This window comes from Podarcis gaigeae (assembly GCF_964106915.1).
Source record: "Podarcis gaigeae genome assembly, chromosome: 4".
Classification (NCBI taxonomy): domain Eukaryota; kingdom Metazoa; phylum Chordata; class Lepidosauria; order Squamata; family Lacertidae; genus Podarcis; species Podarcis gaigeae.
This window is the reverse complement of record NC_139677.1, coordinates 8,799,004-8,815,809: the sequence shown is the minus strand read 5'-3', so window position 1 is coordinate 8,815,809 and position 16,806 is coordinate 8,799,004. Positions and strand designations below refer to the sequence as shown.

General features: G+C 44.2%; 1 protein-coding gene across 11 annotated transcripts in view; it reads left to right on the top strand.

Moving 5' to 3' along the window:
* DACH1 (dachshund family transcription factor 1) overlaps positions 1-16,806 on the top strand; it is a 352,878-nt gene that overhangs the window by 317,015 nt on the left and 19,057 nt on the right. For all 11 annotated transcript variants that reach the window (XM_083737813.1, XM_083737810.1, XM_083737811.1 and 8 more), the window contains 2 exons: positions 3,162-3,305; positions 3,743-3,811. In XM_083737813.1, the coding sequence (XP_083593939.1) occupies positions 3,162-3,305; positions 3,743-3,811 (213 nt within the window). The remainder of the gene's footprint in view (positions 1-3,161; positions 3,306-3,742; positions 3,812-16,806) is intronic.

Genomic DNA, 16,806 nt, shown 5'->3' with positions numbered 1-16,806 from the left:
TTACCTTTTTTTGAGTGTGTGTTCTTCACTCCCCTTCAAAACAGTAGCTGCAAATTGCAAAGCAATAGCAGCAAATCAGCCAGCGGCAGCCTGTTGGGGCGGCAGCCTGTTGCCCGAAGCACAGGGAGCCCTCCGGAGGGCTCCCCGTGCTTCAGGCGAGTGTCTGCAAGCCTTGCGCGCCCGGCAGGAGCTCCCGTCGGGCGCGCGAGGCTTGGGGCGGCAGCCTGCCGCCCGAAGCACAGGGAGCCCTCCGGAGGGCTCCCCGTGCTTCGGGCGAGTGTCTGCAAGCCTTGCGTGCCCGGCAGGAGCTCCCGTCGGGCGCGCGAGGCTTGGGGCGGCAGCCTGCCGCCCGAAGCACAGGGAGCCCTCCGGAGGGCTCCCCGTGCTTCGGGCGAGTGTCTGCAAGCCTTGCGCGCCAGGCAGGAGCTCCCGTCGGGCGCGCGAGGCTTGGGGCGGCAGCCTGTTGCCCGAAGCACAGGGAGCCCTCCGGGGAGCGTGCTTCGGGCGAGTGTCTGCAAGCCTTGCGCGCCCGGCAGGAGCTCCCGTCGGGCGCGCGAGGCTTGGGGCGGCAGCCTGCCGCCCGAAGCACGCGGAGCCCTCCGGAGGGCTCCCCGTGCTTCGGGCGAGTGTCTGCAAGCCTTGCGCGCCTGGCAGGAGCTCCCGTCGGGCGCGCGAGGCTTGGGGCGGCAGCCTGCCGCCCAAAGCACAGGGAGCCCTCCGGAGGGCTCCCCGTGCTTCGGGCGAGTGTCTGCAAGCCTTGCGCGCCAGGCAGGAGCTCCCGTCGGGCGCGCGAGGCTTGGGGCGGCAGCCTGTTGCCCGAAGCACAGGGAGCCCTCCGGGGAGCGTGCTTCGGGCGAGTGTCTGCAAGCCTTGCGCGCCCGGCAGGAGCTCCCGTCGGGCGCGCGAGGCTTGGGGCGGCAGCCTGCCGCCCGAAGCACGCGGAGCCCTCCGGAGGGCTCCCCGTGCTTCGGGCGAGTGTCTGCAAGCCTTGCGCGCCTGGCAGGAGCTCCCGTCGGGCGCGCGAGGCTTGGGGCGGCAGCCTGCCGCCCAAAGCACAGGGAGCCCTCCGGAGGGCTCCCCGTGCTTCGGGCGAGTGTCTGCAAGCCTTGCGCGCCTGGCAGGAGCTCCCGTCGGGCGCGCGAGGCTTGGGGCGGCAGCCTGCCGCCCAAAGCACAGGGAGCCCTCCGGAGGGCTCCCCGTGCTTCGGGCGAGTGTCTGCAAGCCTTGCGCGCCTGGCAGGAGCTCCCGTCGGGCGCGCGAGGCTTGGGGCGGCAGCCTGCCGCCCGAAGCACAGGGAGCCCTCCGGAGGGCTCCCCGTGCTTCGGGCGAGTGTCTGCAAGCCTTGCGCGCCCGGCAGGAGCTCCCGTCGGGCGCGCGAGGCTTGGGGCGGCAGCCTGCCGCCCAAAGCACAGGGAGCCCTCCGGAGGGCTCCCCGTGCTTCGGGCGAGTGTCTGCAAGCCTTGCGCGCCTGGCAGGAGCTCCCGTCGGGCGCGCGAGGCTTGGGGCGGCAGCCTGCCGCCCGAAGCACAGGGAGCCCTCCGGAGGGCTCCCCGTGCTTCGGGCGAGTGTCTGCAAGCCTTGCGCGCCCGGCAGGAGCTCCCGTCGGGCGCGCGAGGCTTGGGGCGGCAGCCTGCCGCCCAAAGCACAGAGAGCCCTCCGGAGGGCTCCCCGTGCTTCGGGCGAGTGTCTGCAAGCCTTGCGCGCCTGGCAGGAGCTCCCGTCGGGCGCGCGAGGCTTGGGGCGGCAGCCTGCCGCCCGAAGCACAGGGAGCCCTCCGGAGGGCTCCCCGTGCTTCGGGCGAGTGTCTGCAAGCCTTGCGCGCCCGGCAGGAGCTCCCGTCGGGCGCGCGAGGCTTGGGGCGGGAACAAAGGAAAATGCGCCTCCTCCCCTCGCCTCCACCCCGGAGCCGCGGCAAAGGCGTTAAAGAGCCGCATGCGGCTCCGGAGCCGCAGGTTGCCGACCCCTGAGCTACAACAAACACATAATTCAGAAAGCAACCTGCGCTTTCTATGTATTCATTTAGGTTGTTAACAGTGTGGTTATAATAAAACATTAAACCACAGAGCTGCTCAAGTTGCTTCGACCTCACATTTGAAATATAACAAGAACTTTCTTTGTTTGCCGTATGAATGCTGTTTCTGGCATGGTAGGAATTGCATTCTGGCTTCACACACGTTCTTAAAATGGGTTTGCACCACAAGGACCTCCGAAGTCGGTGCATCTTTAAAAGAGCCCTTATTTTATAAATTCCATCTTCATTGCTGTACAACCGTGCATCTGCCTGATGTTTGACTTGACAATGAGCACTGTCCTGCTGTAGATGTCAGCATGATGTACACTCGCCTCCTGCCTGCTAGAGGGAGGGCGGCAGAGGGCAAGGAAGGCAGCTAATGACACTTGCCCAAAGAGGAGGAGGATGAAGGTTGAAAGTGGAAAGTTAATAGGCTTGGGTACCTTGGAAGGAATTCAAACATGTCACAGCTGAAGAGGAATCTCTGAAAGATTACATGGGCTTGTTTATCCCAGTAGTTTATGCAGATCCAGGACAGAAAATCATCCTGAACTGGAATGCTTCCAGGAGTGAAGCAGTCTGTCACCTGAGCTCAACTCCATTGCAAACTCCACCTTGTGGAAGAGAAAAGAACAAGCAGCTATGAGCATGAAAGGAAATATTATTAACCTGCGAGGAGCTTGCATAATTGAGAAACAAAAATGGCAAGCATGTGAAAGTGTTTGGAAAGGCAGGTTCCAGATGAGATGCTCACATCAGGTGACGCTATGCAGTGTTTTGAAATTTGTAACACATTTGGGTTTTTAAACAAATTCTTTATTTCCTGCTCATTAAAACTGCTTTAAGCCATGGACACCAACCCTAAAGAGCTGGATTGGTGTTTCTGCTTGCATAGATTACAACTTTAGCAGAATGCCATGTAATAATATAATGTCAATCCAGGGAAGATACGGCTCATTATAACTTTTTTTTTTCTGGTGTATAAAACTGGACCATGAAAATTGATCTAAGTGAACTATTAATAAATGATGAGTACATATATGTAATATTTTATATTTAGTATTGTCATAGCTATTAAGAATCTAAAGTAAATAAAGTGTTCAAGTCAAGGTTTTGGGGTTGAACTTGAATAGATTTTTTTCCATGACAGCAATAATTCAGAAAAGGTTAAAGAAGGAAAAGAAAGCCAAGAGGAAATTGCAGGAAGCACTTGAATTTGAAACAAAGAGACGAGAACAAGCGGAACAGACACTGAAGCAGGCAGCTTCCACAGATAATCTCAGGGTCCTAAATGGTAAGAAGCCACCTTTTTGCATTTGTTAAACTAATGCATGGTTCAAGTAGTGTGAAGGAGAAAGGTCATATTGGAAAGAGAGTTGGTGGTTAGTTCCTCCCAACTGCAATAGAGATAAAATAGCAAGCGGTTTTTCCTCTGTATTGCAAATTTTTATTTCTATATTGTTGCGGGGAGGGGAATTAAACCAGATGATTTTATTAAATTAAATGCTTTGAGATGTCAGCTCTCTGTTATTGACTCTGCTTTAAACATCTATTTCTCATTAATCTTGCTCATTGAAAAATTATTGTGCTGGCATCCAGTCATTGTTCAACATTAAAAACAGGGCAAAGGTTGATTGTATTGTAATTCAGGACTGGAGTAACAGGTTGTAAAAAGAGGGCTTTGAGACTCAAGTGAAATATGTGTCAGCCTTACCTTTTTTGTGCTTTTAGACTCTCTGACCCCAGAGATAGAAGCTGACCGCAGTGGGGGCAGAACAGATGCTGAAAGGACAATACAAGGTAGGAATTTGCAAAAGGCTATAAATCTAGATCTTACTATATTAGTTTTTCCTCTGCTCTAGCCCGCTATTCAAGCATGCAGCCTACCATCTGGGCCACATCAAAACAAGTTCATACAAGGTCAAGTTCATCTGGCTTTTTTTTTATAGAAGAGAATTCATTTTGCACTGATAGATTTCCTTTAAATTAGCAGGTCATTTCTGTTTCTATAATGCAATTAAAGATGAATAATTAATTTGCAGAACTGCATTTAGTGTGGGTAAGATGAATATATTTTTAAAGTCTTTGCCACCACATCTTTATTACTGCTTTTTCAGTAAAGGTAGAAACAACAAAAACCTGACTTAACCAGGTAGGTAATCTTCAAGACAGAAACATTACAGCTCAATGACTGGTAAATACTTTGCAATTATCTCAAGGGGGGCAGGCAAATTTTTTATGTAACAGGTCCAAGGAAATCAGCAGCAAACTATGATCCTATACCCCAATAAGTCTCATTTAATTAATTAGTTCTTACATATAACTGATGGTACAACTGCACCCATGTTTGCAAAATATTCCACGGCTAATTATTTTAAGAGATGGATAGATAAATACATTGATAGCAAACACACACAAAATTAATAAAGAGCAAATTCTGAAGGTTGCATTTATTTTATTCTATTTGTGGTTGCTGATGTGCTTACATGAATACTGAGCAGCAAAAAATAGCATTTATTTTCAATTTTAAATGAAGGTACATTCTTCAAAGACAAGACTAAAATGATTAGCTGAAGTAATCTCTCTGAGATGCCTTTCGTTTGCATTTTAAAGTCAATCACTCTAAAAATTTCATTTGCTGTCTTTTAGTCTGCTATTGAATCTCATATCCTAGCTCCTCTAAGGTGTTTTGCCTGCCATTGTACTATAGGAAAATATTCAAAAAGATAATAAGCAACACATTTATTAAATGCACGTCAAAAAATATGGTACAGGAAGCTTATTTTCACACACCAGGAAACTCAACCCAAGAGATGCCATGAATTATTTTGTGAGGTGTGAACTCAATAAAGAAGCAGCGACAGTACTTAGGTAATGAGTGATCACTGATTGGACTATGTAGACTACAAAATCTGAAGTGAGCATAACTTAACTACCTGCTCGTCTACCTAATTGGTGTCTTATTGCCTGAATTCCAGAAAATTTATAAATAACTATATTAGCTCAATGACTCTTCATTTTTTAAAATTCTATTATGTCTGAATGCTCAAAGGACATATTATTATTATTATTATTATTATTATTATTATTATTATTATTATTATTCCCCCTCCCATCTGGCTGGGTTTCCCCAGCCACTCTGGGCAGCTTACAATATATATATAAAAACATAATAAAACATCAAACATTAAAAACTTCCCAATATAGGGCTGCCTTCAGATGTCTTCAAAAAGTTGTGTATTCCTTTATCTCCTTGACATATGAAGGGAGGACGTTCCACAGGGAGGGAATATCATCTCATGAACTTTGTTTCTTGTTCTCCTGTTCCAGGAAAAAAAAAGTTTCAACAAAGAATTAAACATATTGAAACCCATTGACCCCAATTCAGAGAGCGTTAGTCATTCTCTGATCCCACTGAAATCAGAAGGAATTAACTTGTCTCAGTGATTCAGGTGGAACTTAAGCACAAATAACATGCTTTGGTTGTAACTCTTGTGTTTGACTAAGAGTTTTTTAAAATGTCTAAAATACATACAGCAGTTTTGAATTCCCCATTTAGTTATCTTTCCTCTCTGTGTGATGCTCCCTACTTGAAGCCATCTTCACAGCCAACCCCTAAGCATGTTACTTCAGGACCAAATTCAGAGTGGTGTAGTGGTATCTCTGACTACTACTGAGCAGACAGCCTTGGATTTAAATCCTCATTGGGCCATGAAGCCAACTAGTTGGGCCATTCATTATCTCTAAGACTAATCCACCTCACATGGGGCCATTGTGAGGATAAGAGGGAGAACCATATGCACTTTGACAACCAGCATCAATGAATATGATACTCTCCGGCCTTTGACATTAGAAGGATGCTTGGGAGATACCTGACCACATCAGATAGATTTGAAAATGACCTCATGCCTTCTCTAGGTTATTATAATCTAGGAGGCTAGGTCTCTTTGTCATAAATATATTCAGCATGGAATAATGGGACATATATGTTATTTCTCTTGGCTACACATAAATCAGAGTGCTGATAGGACAGCTGCCTATTTACCAAGAGTCATTAATCTTTTGGTTCTGAAATCCTGAGTGTGTTAGAGAAGCTTGTCAAAATGAAGGAGGCTTTTCCTCACCAGTAGGTCTTAAAGATTAGTTCACAGGGAAGAAAATGCTCCTTCAGACGCTAAAGGCCTAGGTTTTAGTGATTTAAAGTTCGTGTTCAACCCCTTGAACTAGAAGCAGTTGCGAACAGCTAGTCAGTGCAAATAAGCTGCGGCAAAGCGGGTTTGATATGAGGCCTGGGTCCAGTTCCTGTCTGGAAACAGGCTGCTGTGTTGTGCTGTACTTGCTGATTCTAGAGATTGCCCCATAAAGAGCACAGAACAATAAATCGAAAGCGGATGTGTTGACGCTTTCGTCGCATTAGGATTAAGTTTGACTGTAGCTATCCTCCTGCAAATTTTTATTTCAACGGGTACATATAGAGCATTACTTAATGTGCCACCCCTTATAGGCAATTGATTGGCTACTGTGAGATACAGGATACTTGACTAGTTATTTTTTGGGTCTGACCCTGCAGGGATCATCTTATGTACTTAACAGGCCACTGCAGCATTTTGATTTTTGCGTTTTCTAATAGCCTGGAAGTTTAAATCCTATTGAGCATTCGTACTGAAGTTGATGCAAGCAGTGACGTGGGCAGTTCTAATTTCTACAACATCGTATAACAGGCAAAGGAAGCATCTCCTTCCATAATGGCTGATTAGATGGCATATAAAAAGGTCACTGACCTTCGTTGGTAGATGGCACCATGCAAATTGCCAACCTCATGTCTGGGGACATACCCAGATACTAGCATAATGACACCAACTATAGCACCAGGCCAGGAATAGACTCTTTCCTCCAAATCCTAGGAGCTGGGAAAATAAATATTATATACAGAGGGGAGGTTCCGTAACCCTGAAGTCAGGCGATATAACCAAGTACTGTAATGTTTCTGAAGCCTCTGTGCTTCAGAACCTTAATCTAGAAGTTGGGTGTTTTCATTAAAGATTGACCAATCATTTTTTTACTTGTCATGTTAATTTTTTTAATGGTATCCTATGTTTTATCATACCTGCATATATTATTGTACGCTGCCTTGATATTTTGTATGAGTGTGCGGTTTATAAATACTTCAGTGAAAAAAAAAGATGTGGGACTACTAATTTCAGGAGACTTGGTGTTTCTTTTCCTCCAGTTGTTCTACTGCTGCACTACTGAGCCATGGTCTGGCTTAGCATGTTGTCCAGACTTGGGCTTGTGGCTTATCTTTCCTAGACAAACCATGAGCTGTAAACCATAGGACAATACAGTGGTGCCTCGCAAGACGAAATTAATCCGTTCCGCGAGTCTCTTCGTCTTGCGGTTTTTTCATCTTGCGAAGCACGGCTATTAGCGGCTTAGCGGCTATTAAAGGCTTAGCGGCTATTAGCGGCTTTAAGAAAAAGGGAAAAAAACTCACAAGAACGAAGCAAGCCCATAGGGAAATTTGTCTTGCAGAACGACTCAAAAGACGGAAAACTCTTTCGTCTAGCGAGTTTTTCGTCTTGCGAGGCATTTGTCTTGCGGGGCACCACTGTATTATATTACAGCTCATGTTTTGGTCTGGGGAGAACTAAACCATGAGCACAGATTTGGACAACATGCTAAGCCAAACCATGGGTTAGCTCAGTGCAGAGCAGCAGCAGAATCACTGGAGAAGAATCAAGTCAGCTACAATATCCTCTCTGGGAGCCTGGCATTACTTGTTCACCCTAAGTCAATATTGCTTAGCATTACAGTGGTACCTCAGGTTAAGAACTTAATTCATTCTGGGGGTCAGTTCTTAACCCGAAACTGTTCTTAACCTGAAACTCCACTTTAGCTAATGGGGCCTCCCGCTGCCGCCACTGCACAATTTCCGTTCTCATCCTGAAGCAAAGTTCTTAACCCAAGGTACTATTTCTGGGTTAGCAGAGTCTGTAACCTGAAGTGTCTGTCACCCGAGGTACCACTATATATGTCATTGAAAGCTAAGAATACTGAAGAATTTAAGTGGTGTCATTTAATTCATATTACATCAAATTTCAGTTATTTGGCCCACAAATTAACCCCTGACAGAGTTATTCTCTTCGTCCCAACCACATGAGAAGGAGTGGAAAGCAAATAGCTTGGCCAACTTTTGCCAACTTCAGTGAATCAAGGAGTTTAGGTGTACGTATTGTACTATTCCTGGCACAAGGAGGAGAAGAGGACTATGTTTTAGACAGGTTGGTTAGAAGCTGTTAACAGGCGGCAGAGGTTCATACCAAACTTTGCCAGGAGCTTCCACTAGCAGACATAAGAATTGCTCAAATAAATCTTCAGCCACTTGACTGAAAGAGTAAACGGAATTGTTTTCTAAACGGATTTGCAGTCCTTTTAATCTATTATTAAACAAGTCTAATGAGTATAATAGTCTGAGTAAATGAGCATTTGTTTGTGTGCAATTCTTCTGCAACATACTTGTCTTATAGTTGAAAGCTTCCCTCTCTTTCCTTTTAAAATAAATAAATTAATAAAACTGACAGTGATATTTATATTGTACAAAGAAACATACTCTAGTTTTGAAAAAGAAAAAGTTTATACGGAACAAATATGCTTAGCAAACCTGACAACCGATAGCCTTTATAATCACAAATAGGCTGCCTGATAGCTGCTCAGTTTGGAGTGTCTTATTACCTACACCTCTTATTTGGAGCAAACACATAGTATTCACAACCTAAGTAAGAAGTCTCTCTATCTTCATGGCAGCAACCTTGTTATACAAGCAAAACTTATCCATCTCACAGAGAAAGCTGAAGATCTTAGCATTCAAATGTTATTTTAAAATAAAGGCAAGTAACTATCAAACCGTGTGTACTAGAATTGGCTTGGCTAGTGAAGCAGAGCTGCAGCAATAGCCTCCCGTCAGCATCACTTGCCAAGAGTGGGAGGACCAAGGTGGTGGCAAGGTCTGGGATTCATGGGCCCACCAGTGAAGCAAATCTGGCCCTCCTACACCAGTATGCCAGTGCATCTCCAACCTTGCCCTGCACCTCCCAACTCCTGGTAAGCTGCAGTGATTCCACTGCCTGGAGGCTATTAGTGAAACTCTACCCTACCCTGATGCGCTTCATTTTCAAAAACTAGTACTTAGGGGTGTAACAACACCCCTAGTGGCCATTCACTTTCAGGAGGACCTCTCCTATTTCCAAATAGCAGCAGCCAGCCACCAGCATGAATGGATGGCTGCTTCAATCATTTGTGGAGCTGTAATTTTTTCAGCCCCTCTGAATTCAGTGACTTATTTTCTGAGTATGCAGAAAATAAGGATTCCACTGCTAGTCCTTTGATATAACAAATAGGATTCCACTGCTAGTCCTTTGATATAACAAATAGTCTTCTATCAGAGAGATCTGAAATGCAAATAATTTGAAGGATCAACCATCCCACTCTAAAGTGGCCATGCTCATACATTCTTAACAACTTTTGAAGCGCAATAATTCACATCAGGTTCCATACCTCAAGTGCAAAGATGCAAAAAGAGAACAGGTGAGCTGAATTGTAAGTATCCCCCCCTTTAATCAAAACAACAACAGTCATTGATTAATTAATGTATAAAATATTTGTAGACCACCACTCATAAAATAAAATCAGGGTAGTGTACAACAATATATATATATATATATATATATGCTTTCGTAGATTTTCACGGGTACAGGAATGCAGGTTTTGGTGTCCTCGGGTGTCTTCCCAACTTTTACACGGGAAGACACCCGAGGACACCAAAACCTGCATATATATATATATATATATATTTGCTTTCGTAGATTTTCACGGGTACAGGAATGCAGGTTTTGGTGTCCTCGGGTGTCTTCCCGTGTAAAAGTTGGGGTGTCTAGGCGACGTTTCGACGAGGTCTCACTCGTCATCTTCAGGCTGGTGCTTTCGGCTTCTTGTTACTGGAACAGAGCGGGATCTCAATGTTTGAGTTCCTATAAATACTGTAGAGGGGGTGTGGTGTCTAGCCTCCAATGTTCTGGGCAGAGAGGAAGTTCCCAGGCTAGTGTGCCTTTTCTTCTTTTGTTCCTTAATTACTTGAGAGATACCTTGAGTGATTTCTTGAGTGATATCCTGAGTACCACTTAGGTGGGTCATTAGGTGTGGATTAGTTGCTAAAGTCTTTGTGTCTTGACCTCTTGAACTTTGTGAAGAGTTTTCCTGAGAAGATGGCTGTATTGCACTTAGTTGTGCTTTGGCTTGGCTTCGTGTATAGGGGCGAGCTGTGGTTTTGTGGCTTGTGTCAGCCAGATCTGTGTAGGGATTGCAGGGGGGTGCAGCATCCGGAGGTGCCACCATGGATTGGCTACTGGATGGTGTCAGTAATTCATCTGTGGAGAGGGTCTGGGTTTGGGTCTGGTGTGGTTGATTGGTGTTGGCGTTCTGTGTGCCTCTGGATCTGGTGTCAGTTTTTGTGGAGAGGGCTAATTTCCAGATGTCTGGCAAGCGGGATGTGTCGTCACGCTTGTTCATGTTGTGAGGGTGTTTCTCTATCTCGATGGCTTCCATGATTATTCTCTTGTGGTGATGTTCCGTGTTAAAGAGCAATTTGGAATCTGCAAAATTAATTTCGTGTCCTGTTTCTTTCATGTGTTGGAAAAGAGAGGAAGTTTTTTCTTCATTTTTGACGGCATTCTTGTGTTCTGCGATACGTGCATTTATTCGTCTGTTTGTTTGTCCAATGTACGTGGCTGGGCAGACTTTGCAGGATATTTCATAGATCCCTTGGTTTTCCAACTGGATTTTATCCTTGGGGTTTCTGAGGATATTGGCTATTTTTTTGGTTGGTGCAAAAGGCTGTTTTGATATTGTGTTTATGGAGGATTTTGCTAATTTTATCTGTAGTGCCCTTGATATAAGGAAGGAGGGCCATGCCATTGTTTTCTTCTGTGTCTTGGTTTTTGGGGGGTGTTTCCTTTTGGATTAGCTTCGTAATCCTGTTTTGCTGGTATCCATTGGCAATTAACACATTTGAGAGATTCTGTAACTCAGTTGTCAAGTGGTCTTTGTCAGCCAGGCGTTTGGTTCTGGAGATGAGAGTCTTGGCTACGGAGTTTATTTGTGCAGGGTGGTGGTGTGATTGTGCATGTAAGTAGCGGTTGGTGTGTGTTTTTTTCTGGTAGATAGTGTGTCCTAGGGAGCCATCAGGTTTTTTGTAGATTAGGACGTCAAGGAAGGGAAGTTGGTTGTTGGCTTCTATTTCCATAGTGAATTGTATTTTGGGGTGTAAGTTGTTGAGATGTGTGAGGAAGCTATCCAGTTTTTCCTTCCCGTGTGGCCAAATTACAAAGGTGTCGTCAACATATCTGAGCCAAAGTTTGGGTTTGTGTTCTGACTTGTCTAAAGCATTGGTTTCAAAGTGTTCCATGTACAGGTTTGCGATGACCGGTGAGAGGGGTGATCCCATAGGTGCTCCTTCTATCTGTTTGTATCTTTGTCCATTGTGGATGAAGTACGTGTTGGTTAGGCAGTGGTTGGTCAGGTCCAAGATGTATTCGGGGGGATTGTATTTGTTTTGAATAGCTGTCAAGGCTTCATTAATGGGCACTTGTGTGAAGAGAGATACAACATCGAAGCTCACAAGTAGGTCATTAGGATGTAGGTTTTGCTTCTTTATTGTTTCTATGAACTGGAAGGAGTTTGGTACGTGTGAAGAGATGGATTCTGCATAGGGCTGAAGTTGCTTGGCGAGAAATTTAGCGAGATTTTGTAGAGGTGAGCCTATGGAGCTGACTATTGGTCTGAGTGGTGTTCCTTCTTTGTGTATCTTGGGGAGGCCGTAGAGTTTGGGGCATCTGGATGATTTTTCTCTGGGGATGATTCTTAGCTGGATTTCTTCACTGATAGGAGAGGCTTTTATTTTGGATTTGGTGGTTTTTTCCAGATAGGTGGTGGGATCTGTTTTTATAGGTTTGTAGGCAGGATCTTGGAGTAGCTTTGATAGTTTTGCTTGGTAGTCCGATGTGTTCATCACCACTGTGGCATTACCTTTGTCTGCTGGGAGAATGATTATGTTGTTGTCTTTCCTCAGGTTGGTGAGTGCTTTCTGTTCTTCTTTGTGTAAATTGCTTCTGGGTGGTTTGCTGGAGCAGAGGATGTTGGTGACTTCAAGTCTGATTTTATTGGCTTCATCTGGGTTGAATTTGGTTAGGCTAGCTTCGACTCCGCATATGATGTTTTCCGTGGGGATGCGTCTCGGGGCGACTGCAAAGTTGAAACCTTTGGAGCCAATCCATGGTGGCACCTCCGGATGCTGCACCCCCCTGCAATCCCTACACAGATCTGGCTGACACAAGCCACAAAACCACAGCTCGCCCCTATACACGAAGCCAAGCCAAAGCACAACTAAGTGCAATACAGCCATCTTCTCAGGAAAACTCTTCACAAAGTTCAAGAGGTCAAGACACAAAGACTTTAGCAACTAATCCACACCTAATGACCCACCTAAGTGGTACTCAGGATATCACTCAAGAAATCACTCAAGGTATCTCTCAAGTAATTAAGGAACAAAAGAAGAAAAGGCACACTAGCCTGGGAACTTCCTCTCTGCCCAGAACATTGGAGGCTAGACACCACACCCCCTCTACAGTATTTATAGGAACTCAAACATTGAGATCCCGCTCTGTTCCAGTAACAAGAAGCCGAAAGCACCAGCCTGAAGATGACGAGTGAGACCTCGTCGAAACGTCGCCTAGACACCCCAACTTTTACACGGGAAGACACCCGAGGACACCAAAACCTGCATATATATATATATATATATATACACACACACACAGTGGTACCTCGACTTGCGGACGGGATCCATTCCGGAGCTCTGGTTGGATCCTGAGATTTCCACAACTGGAGGGAACGCTTCTGCGCATGCGTGTGTGGTGAAACACTTCCGGGTTTGTCGCTTTCTCAGCCCGAAGCTTACGCTACCCAAGGGTAACATAAGCCGAGGTGCTACTCTGTGTGTGTGTGTACACACTTTTACTATGATACTATGTTAATATGATACATACTTTTAATATGATGCAGGCCATCATTCTTTGCATACCATTTTTAAATGAAAAGTCAGAACAAGCTAATGCTAATATGAGGTGTGGGGTTTTTTTACAAAAAAAAAATGAGGTGGCAATTATATAATGAACTATGAGTTTATCAAAGGGAAGGCAAGAGAGTACATTGAACAAAATGTTACTCTGAACTCAGATTTTTAATGATTTGACTCCCTGCTTTGATGGATATTAGGACTCTGGGAAAAGAGGATTTATAAGGCAATAAAATGTAGATGAGATAAACAGTAACACTCATTCTTAGTTTCCTTTCCTTCTCACCAAGAAAGGGGGGTGCCTTTGGGGGAAATCACAGTGTGCCTTAGCGCTAGACCTCTGATCTTTGTTTCATATTTGAAGGCTTCAGTTTCTCCTTATAGTCTCTGTGGGCCTTGACATCCTTTCACCAGCCCATCATAAGACTTCTTTAGCTGCAACAGAACCAACTACTGCAGGGGTCTTAGAATTGTAGTTGGGAGGGACCCCAAGACTCATCTAGTCCAACCCCCTGCAATGCAGGAATCACCCCCCCTGCAAAAAATTATGCTGTTGTTGTCTGACAACAGTATTCCCCAGTACCAGGGAAAAGAGACAAAATGGCCAAGCCATACTCCCCATACAGATGCTGACCACATATTCTCTCTCTCTCTCTCTCTCTCTTTCACACACACACACCACATACTCCTCTTCCTCTCTCTCTCTCTCTCTCTGCCCAAGAGAAAGCAACCCTCCCTCCAAAAAAAAGTCCCTTGAAAGGTCAAAAGAATTGACTGCTGCCTGCTTCATGGGACTGGTAGGCAACAAAGCTGAGTAAATGGGGCTGTCCCCATTGGTCTGCCCTAGCCGCCTGCAGCTCTGAGTGAGGAATTGTAGCTCTTTTCTAGAAAACGTTATTTGTATTAATTCTAGCAGTTGCCTTATGCTTACCTGTTTTGTTTTGGGGCTATGTTGAACGCTTTTAAAAGGTTCAGAACGGAGACAGAAACTAATAGCACAGTCTATGGCCTTGAAACATTCTCTGGTTCGTCTGTCTCTTTTATAATTGATACCCAAATAGACAGTAGGAAAACATGCACTAATTATGTACTCTCATACTGCATTTGTTTTTCCTCAACCAAGAATAAACAGTGGAATTCTACTGCAGTGCACAGAAACTAAACAATAATAAATTTGCTTCCTGTCGCTTGGCAGCTTTTCAGCCCAAGCTAATCAATTAAAGACAACTTTGATTAAGTTAAACAAAAGGTGGTATTGATTGCCGGCAGTAACCTATAAATAGGCTATTGTTTCATAGTGTTCATAGGTCATTGTTAGCTACACCTTTAAACTAAACAGTCATTCTATTTATCACCTAAGAAAGCAAACTTAAAGCATGCTAACTTAGTCATTTCACTTTCTTTCAAAATAATTTCTAAAATTGCAGGCATAAATGTTTCACAGTTAGCCCAACCTGCATCTTGTTTTATAACTTGGCTTTCCTAGAGATGCATGAAATTAAATACCTTTTCCTCTTGTGAAATAAATGATTAATCTACTGAAAGCTTTTCTCAAACATGGTATTCTTAAACAATTTTCAAATAACCAACGTGTAAAATGAATACAAAAGCATGGGCAAAATCAAGTGGAATGTATGTTGGTCACACCATGCATTTCATAAGGAGAACTATTGGTCCTATACTTGCTCACCTAGGACACAGCCCAGGATTGGACTCTAAGAGACTTATTTCTGAGTAGATATGCCTATGTTAGCACTGCTGATCACTGTATTAGGAGTTGTTATATAACTTGTGACAAATATTATTTGTACATCCATATCATTCATTCGCCAATTTCAAAAGGAGGATAGATTTGCAGGTTGTTTTCTGTATTGTGCTCATTAAACATTAGTCTCTCTGGGCATGTAGGATACTCAGCCTTCTGATGTCAAGACATTTTGATCCTTCCATTCAAACACATAGAATTCAATTTCTTTGGATACAGGTTGAAACAGTACTCCCTCCTATGTTCAGGATTGCAGCCAGCCATTCTTTCCAAGCAGGGTGTTTCACTTTCCCCATAATCTTTATTTCATTTTTCTTTTCTAATCGTCACTCTACATCCAAAGTCTATTGACCATGTTTGGTCCTCACTGGGCTGTTATTTTTATCCCTATTTTTACAATGAACAATGTTAGAAAACACTTCAAGTTTTCAACAGAAAAGCTAAAACAAAAAAATTCCTTCCAGTAGCACCTTAAAGACCAACTAAGTTAGTTCTTGGTATGAGCTTTTGTGTGCATGCACACTTCTTCAGTATTCTTCAGTATCTGAAGAAGTGTGCATGCACACGAAAGCTCATACCAAGAACTAACTTAGTTGGTCTTTAAGGTGCTACTGGAAGGAATTTTTTTGTTTTGACTATGGCAGACCAACACGGCTACCTATCTGTAACTGGAACAGAAAAGCTAGTTGTTGAGGTCCCAAGCATGACAATTTTGGACAAAAAGAACTGTTTCTCCCATTAAAAAATCAGTGACAACTTTATATAGTTTGGCTGATCTGAACTTGAATAATCCTCAGCCTCTTTTACCTTCCACTGTCACCTTGGTGATACAGAAATACTACATCCATGATCCCAACACCCTTGATCCCATGAGTAGAAGTGATGGATATGTTGTGACATTGCCATCCACTGCTCACATTTTGTCAGCATTAAGCTTCAGGTTTCTTCAGTGCCTTCTGAACTTTGCAGTGCAGTCATGTCAGTAGGTGAATCATGTGGGGAGGATTTCGAGAGGAAAGGCTGAAAAAGAGATATTACAAGCAATACATGAAAACTGCCTTGGACCAGGCTGATCTAAGCTTTCATGGCAACCAAGAGAGGAGATACCAGTACAGCATTTATAGGGAGCCTATGGCCCTTCAGATGTTGCTGGATGGAGCTTTCCACCAACCCTGGTGGCCATTGATCCAGATGGCTGGAGCTGATGAGAATTGGGAATTGCAACAACTTACAGAGGGCCAAAGGCTCTCCACCTTGCAGTACAGTAGCAGTTTCCTGTTCTAAGGCTGCTCAGCTTTGCGTGGCTTGTAAGTAAGGAAATTCATGACCCGATTACTTCAAAGAAGGTTGGAAAAAATACTTCAGTGAACAAAAGGATTTCTTAACCTCTGTAGGTGACTGGTGAATCATTAGCTGAGGAACTCATCAAAATACTGACTCATAAATCTGTCAAGCTCTGGCTTAAAGCTAATTGCATTTCTTTTCTTTCTGTTGCTTACTGGGTGCTTTTAAAAGTTCCCTGATTATTATAAACTTATCACCTGCATTTATTTAAGTCCAGTTTGTATCTCCCCCAATCAATTATTTCGTATGCATTAATTGGCTATTATAGATAAAGGTATTCTTTATCGGGGGGGCGGGGTATTTTCTTAGATTTCAAGTTCACTGTTTATTTGTTATAGCATTTGGAGTAGCTTCTCATGGAAACTGTTGGTACAATAGCCATACACCTGAGTTGTGTGGCTACTTCCCTCAGACATAACCATGTGTATGTTTTTAGTTTTACACCACTTTATATCAAACATCCAAAGAGATGTACAACCGTAAAACAGATCAACATAAACAAATAACGCTTCGGTCTCCCTTCCCTGGGGGGGTGGTCTGTATGAATCTGTATTTTAT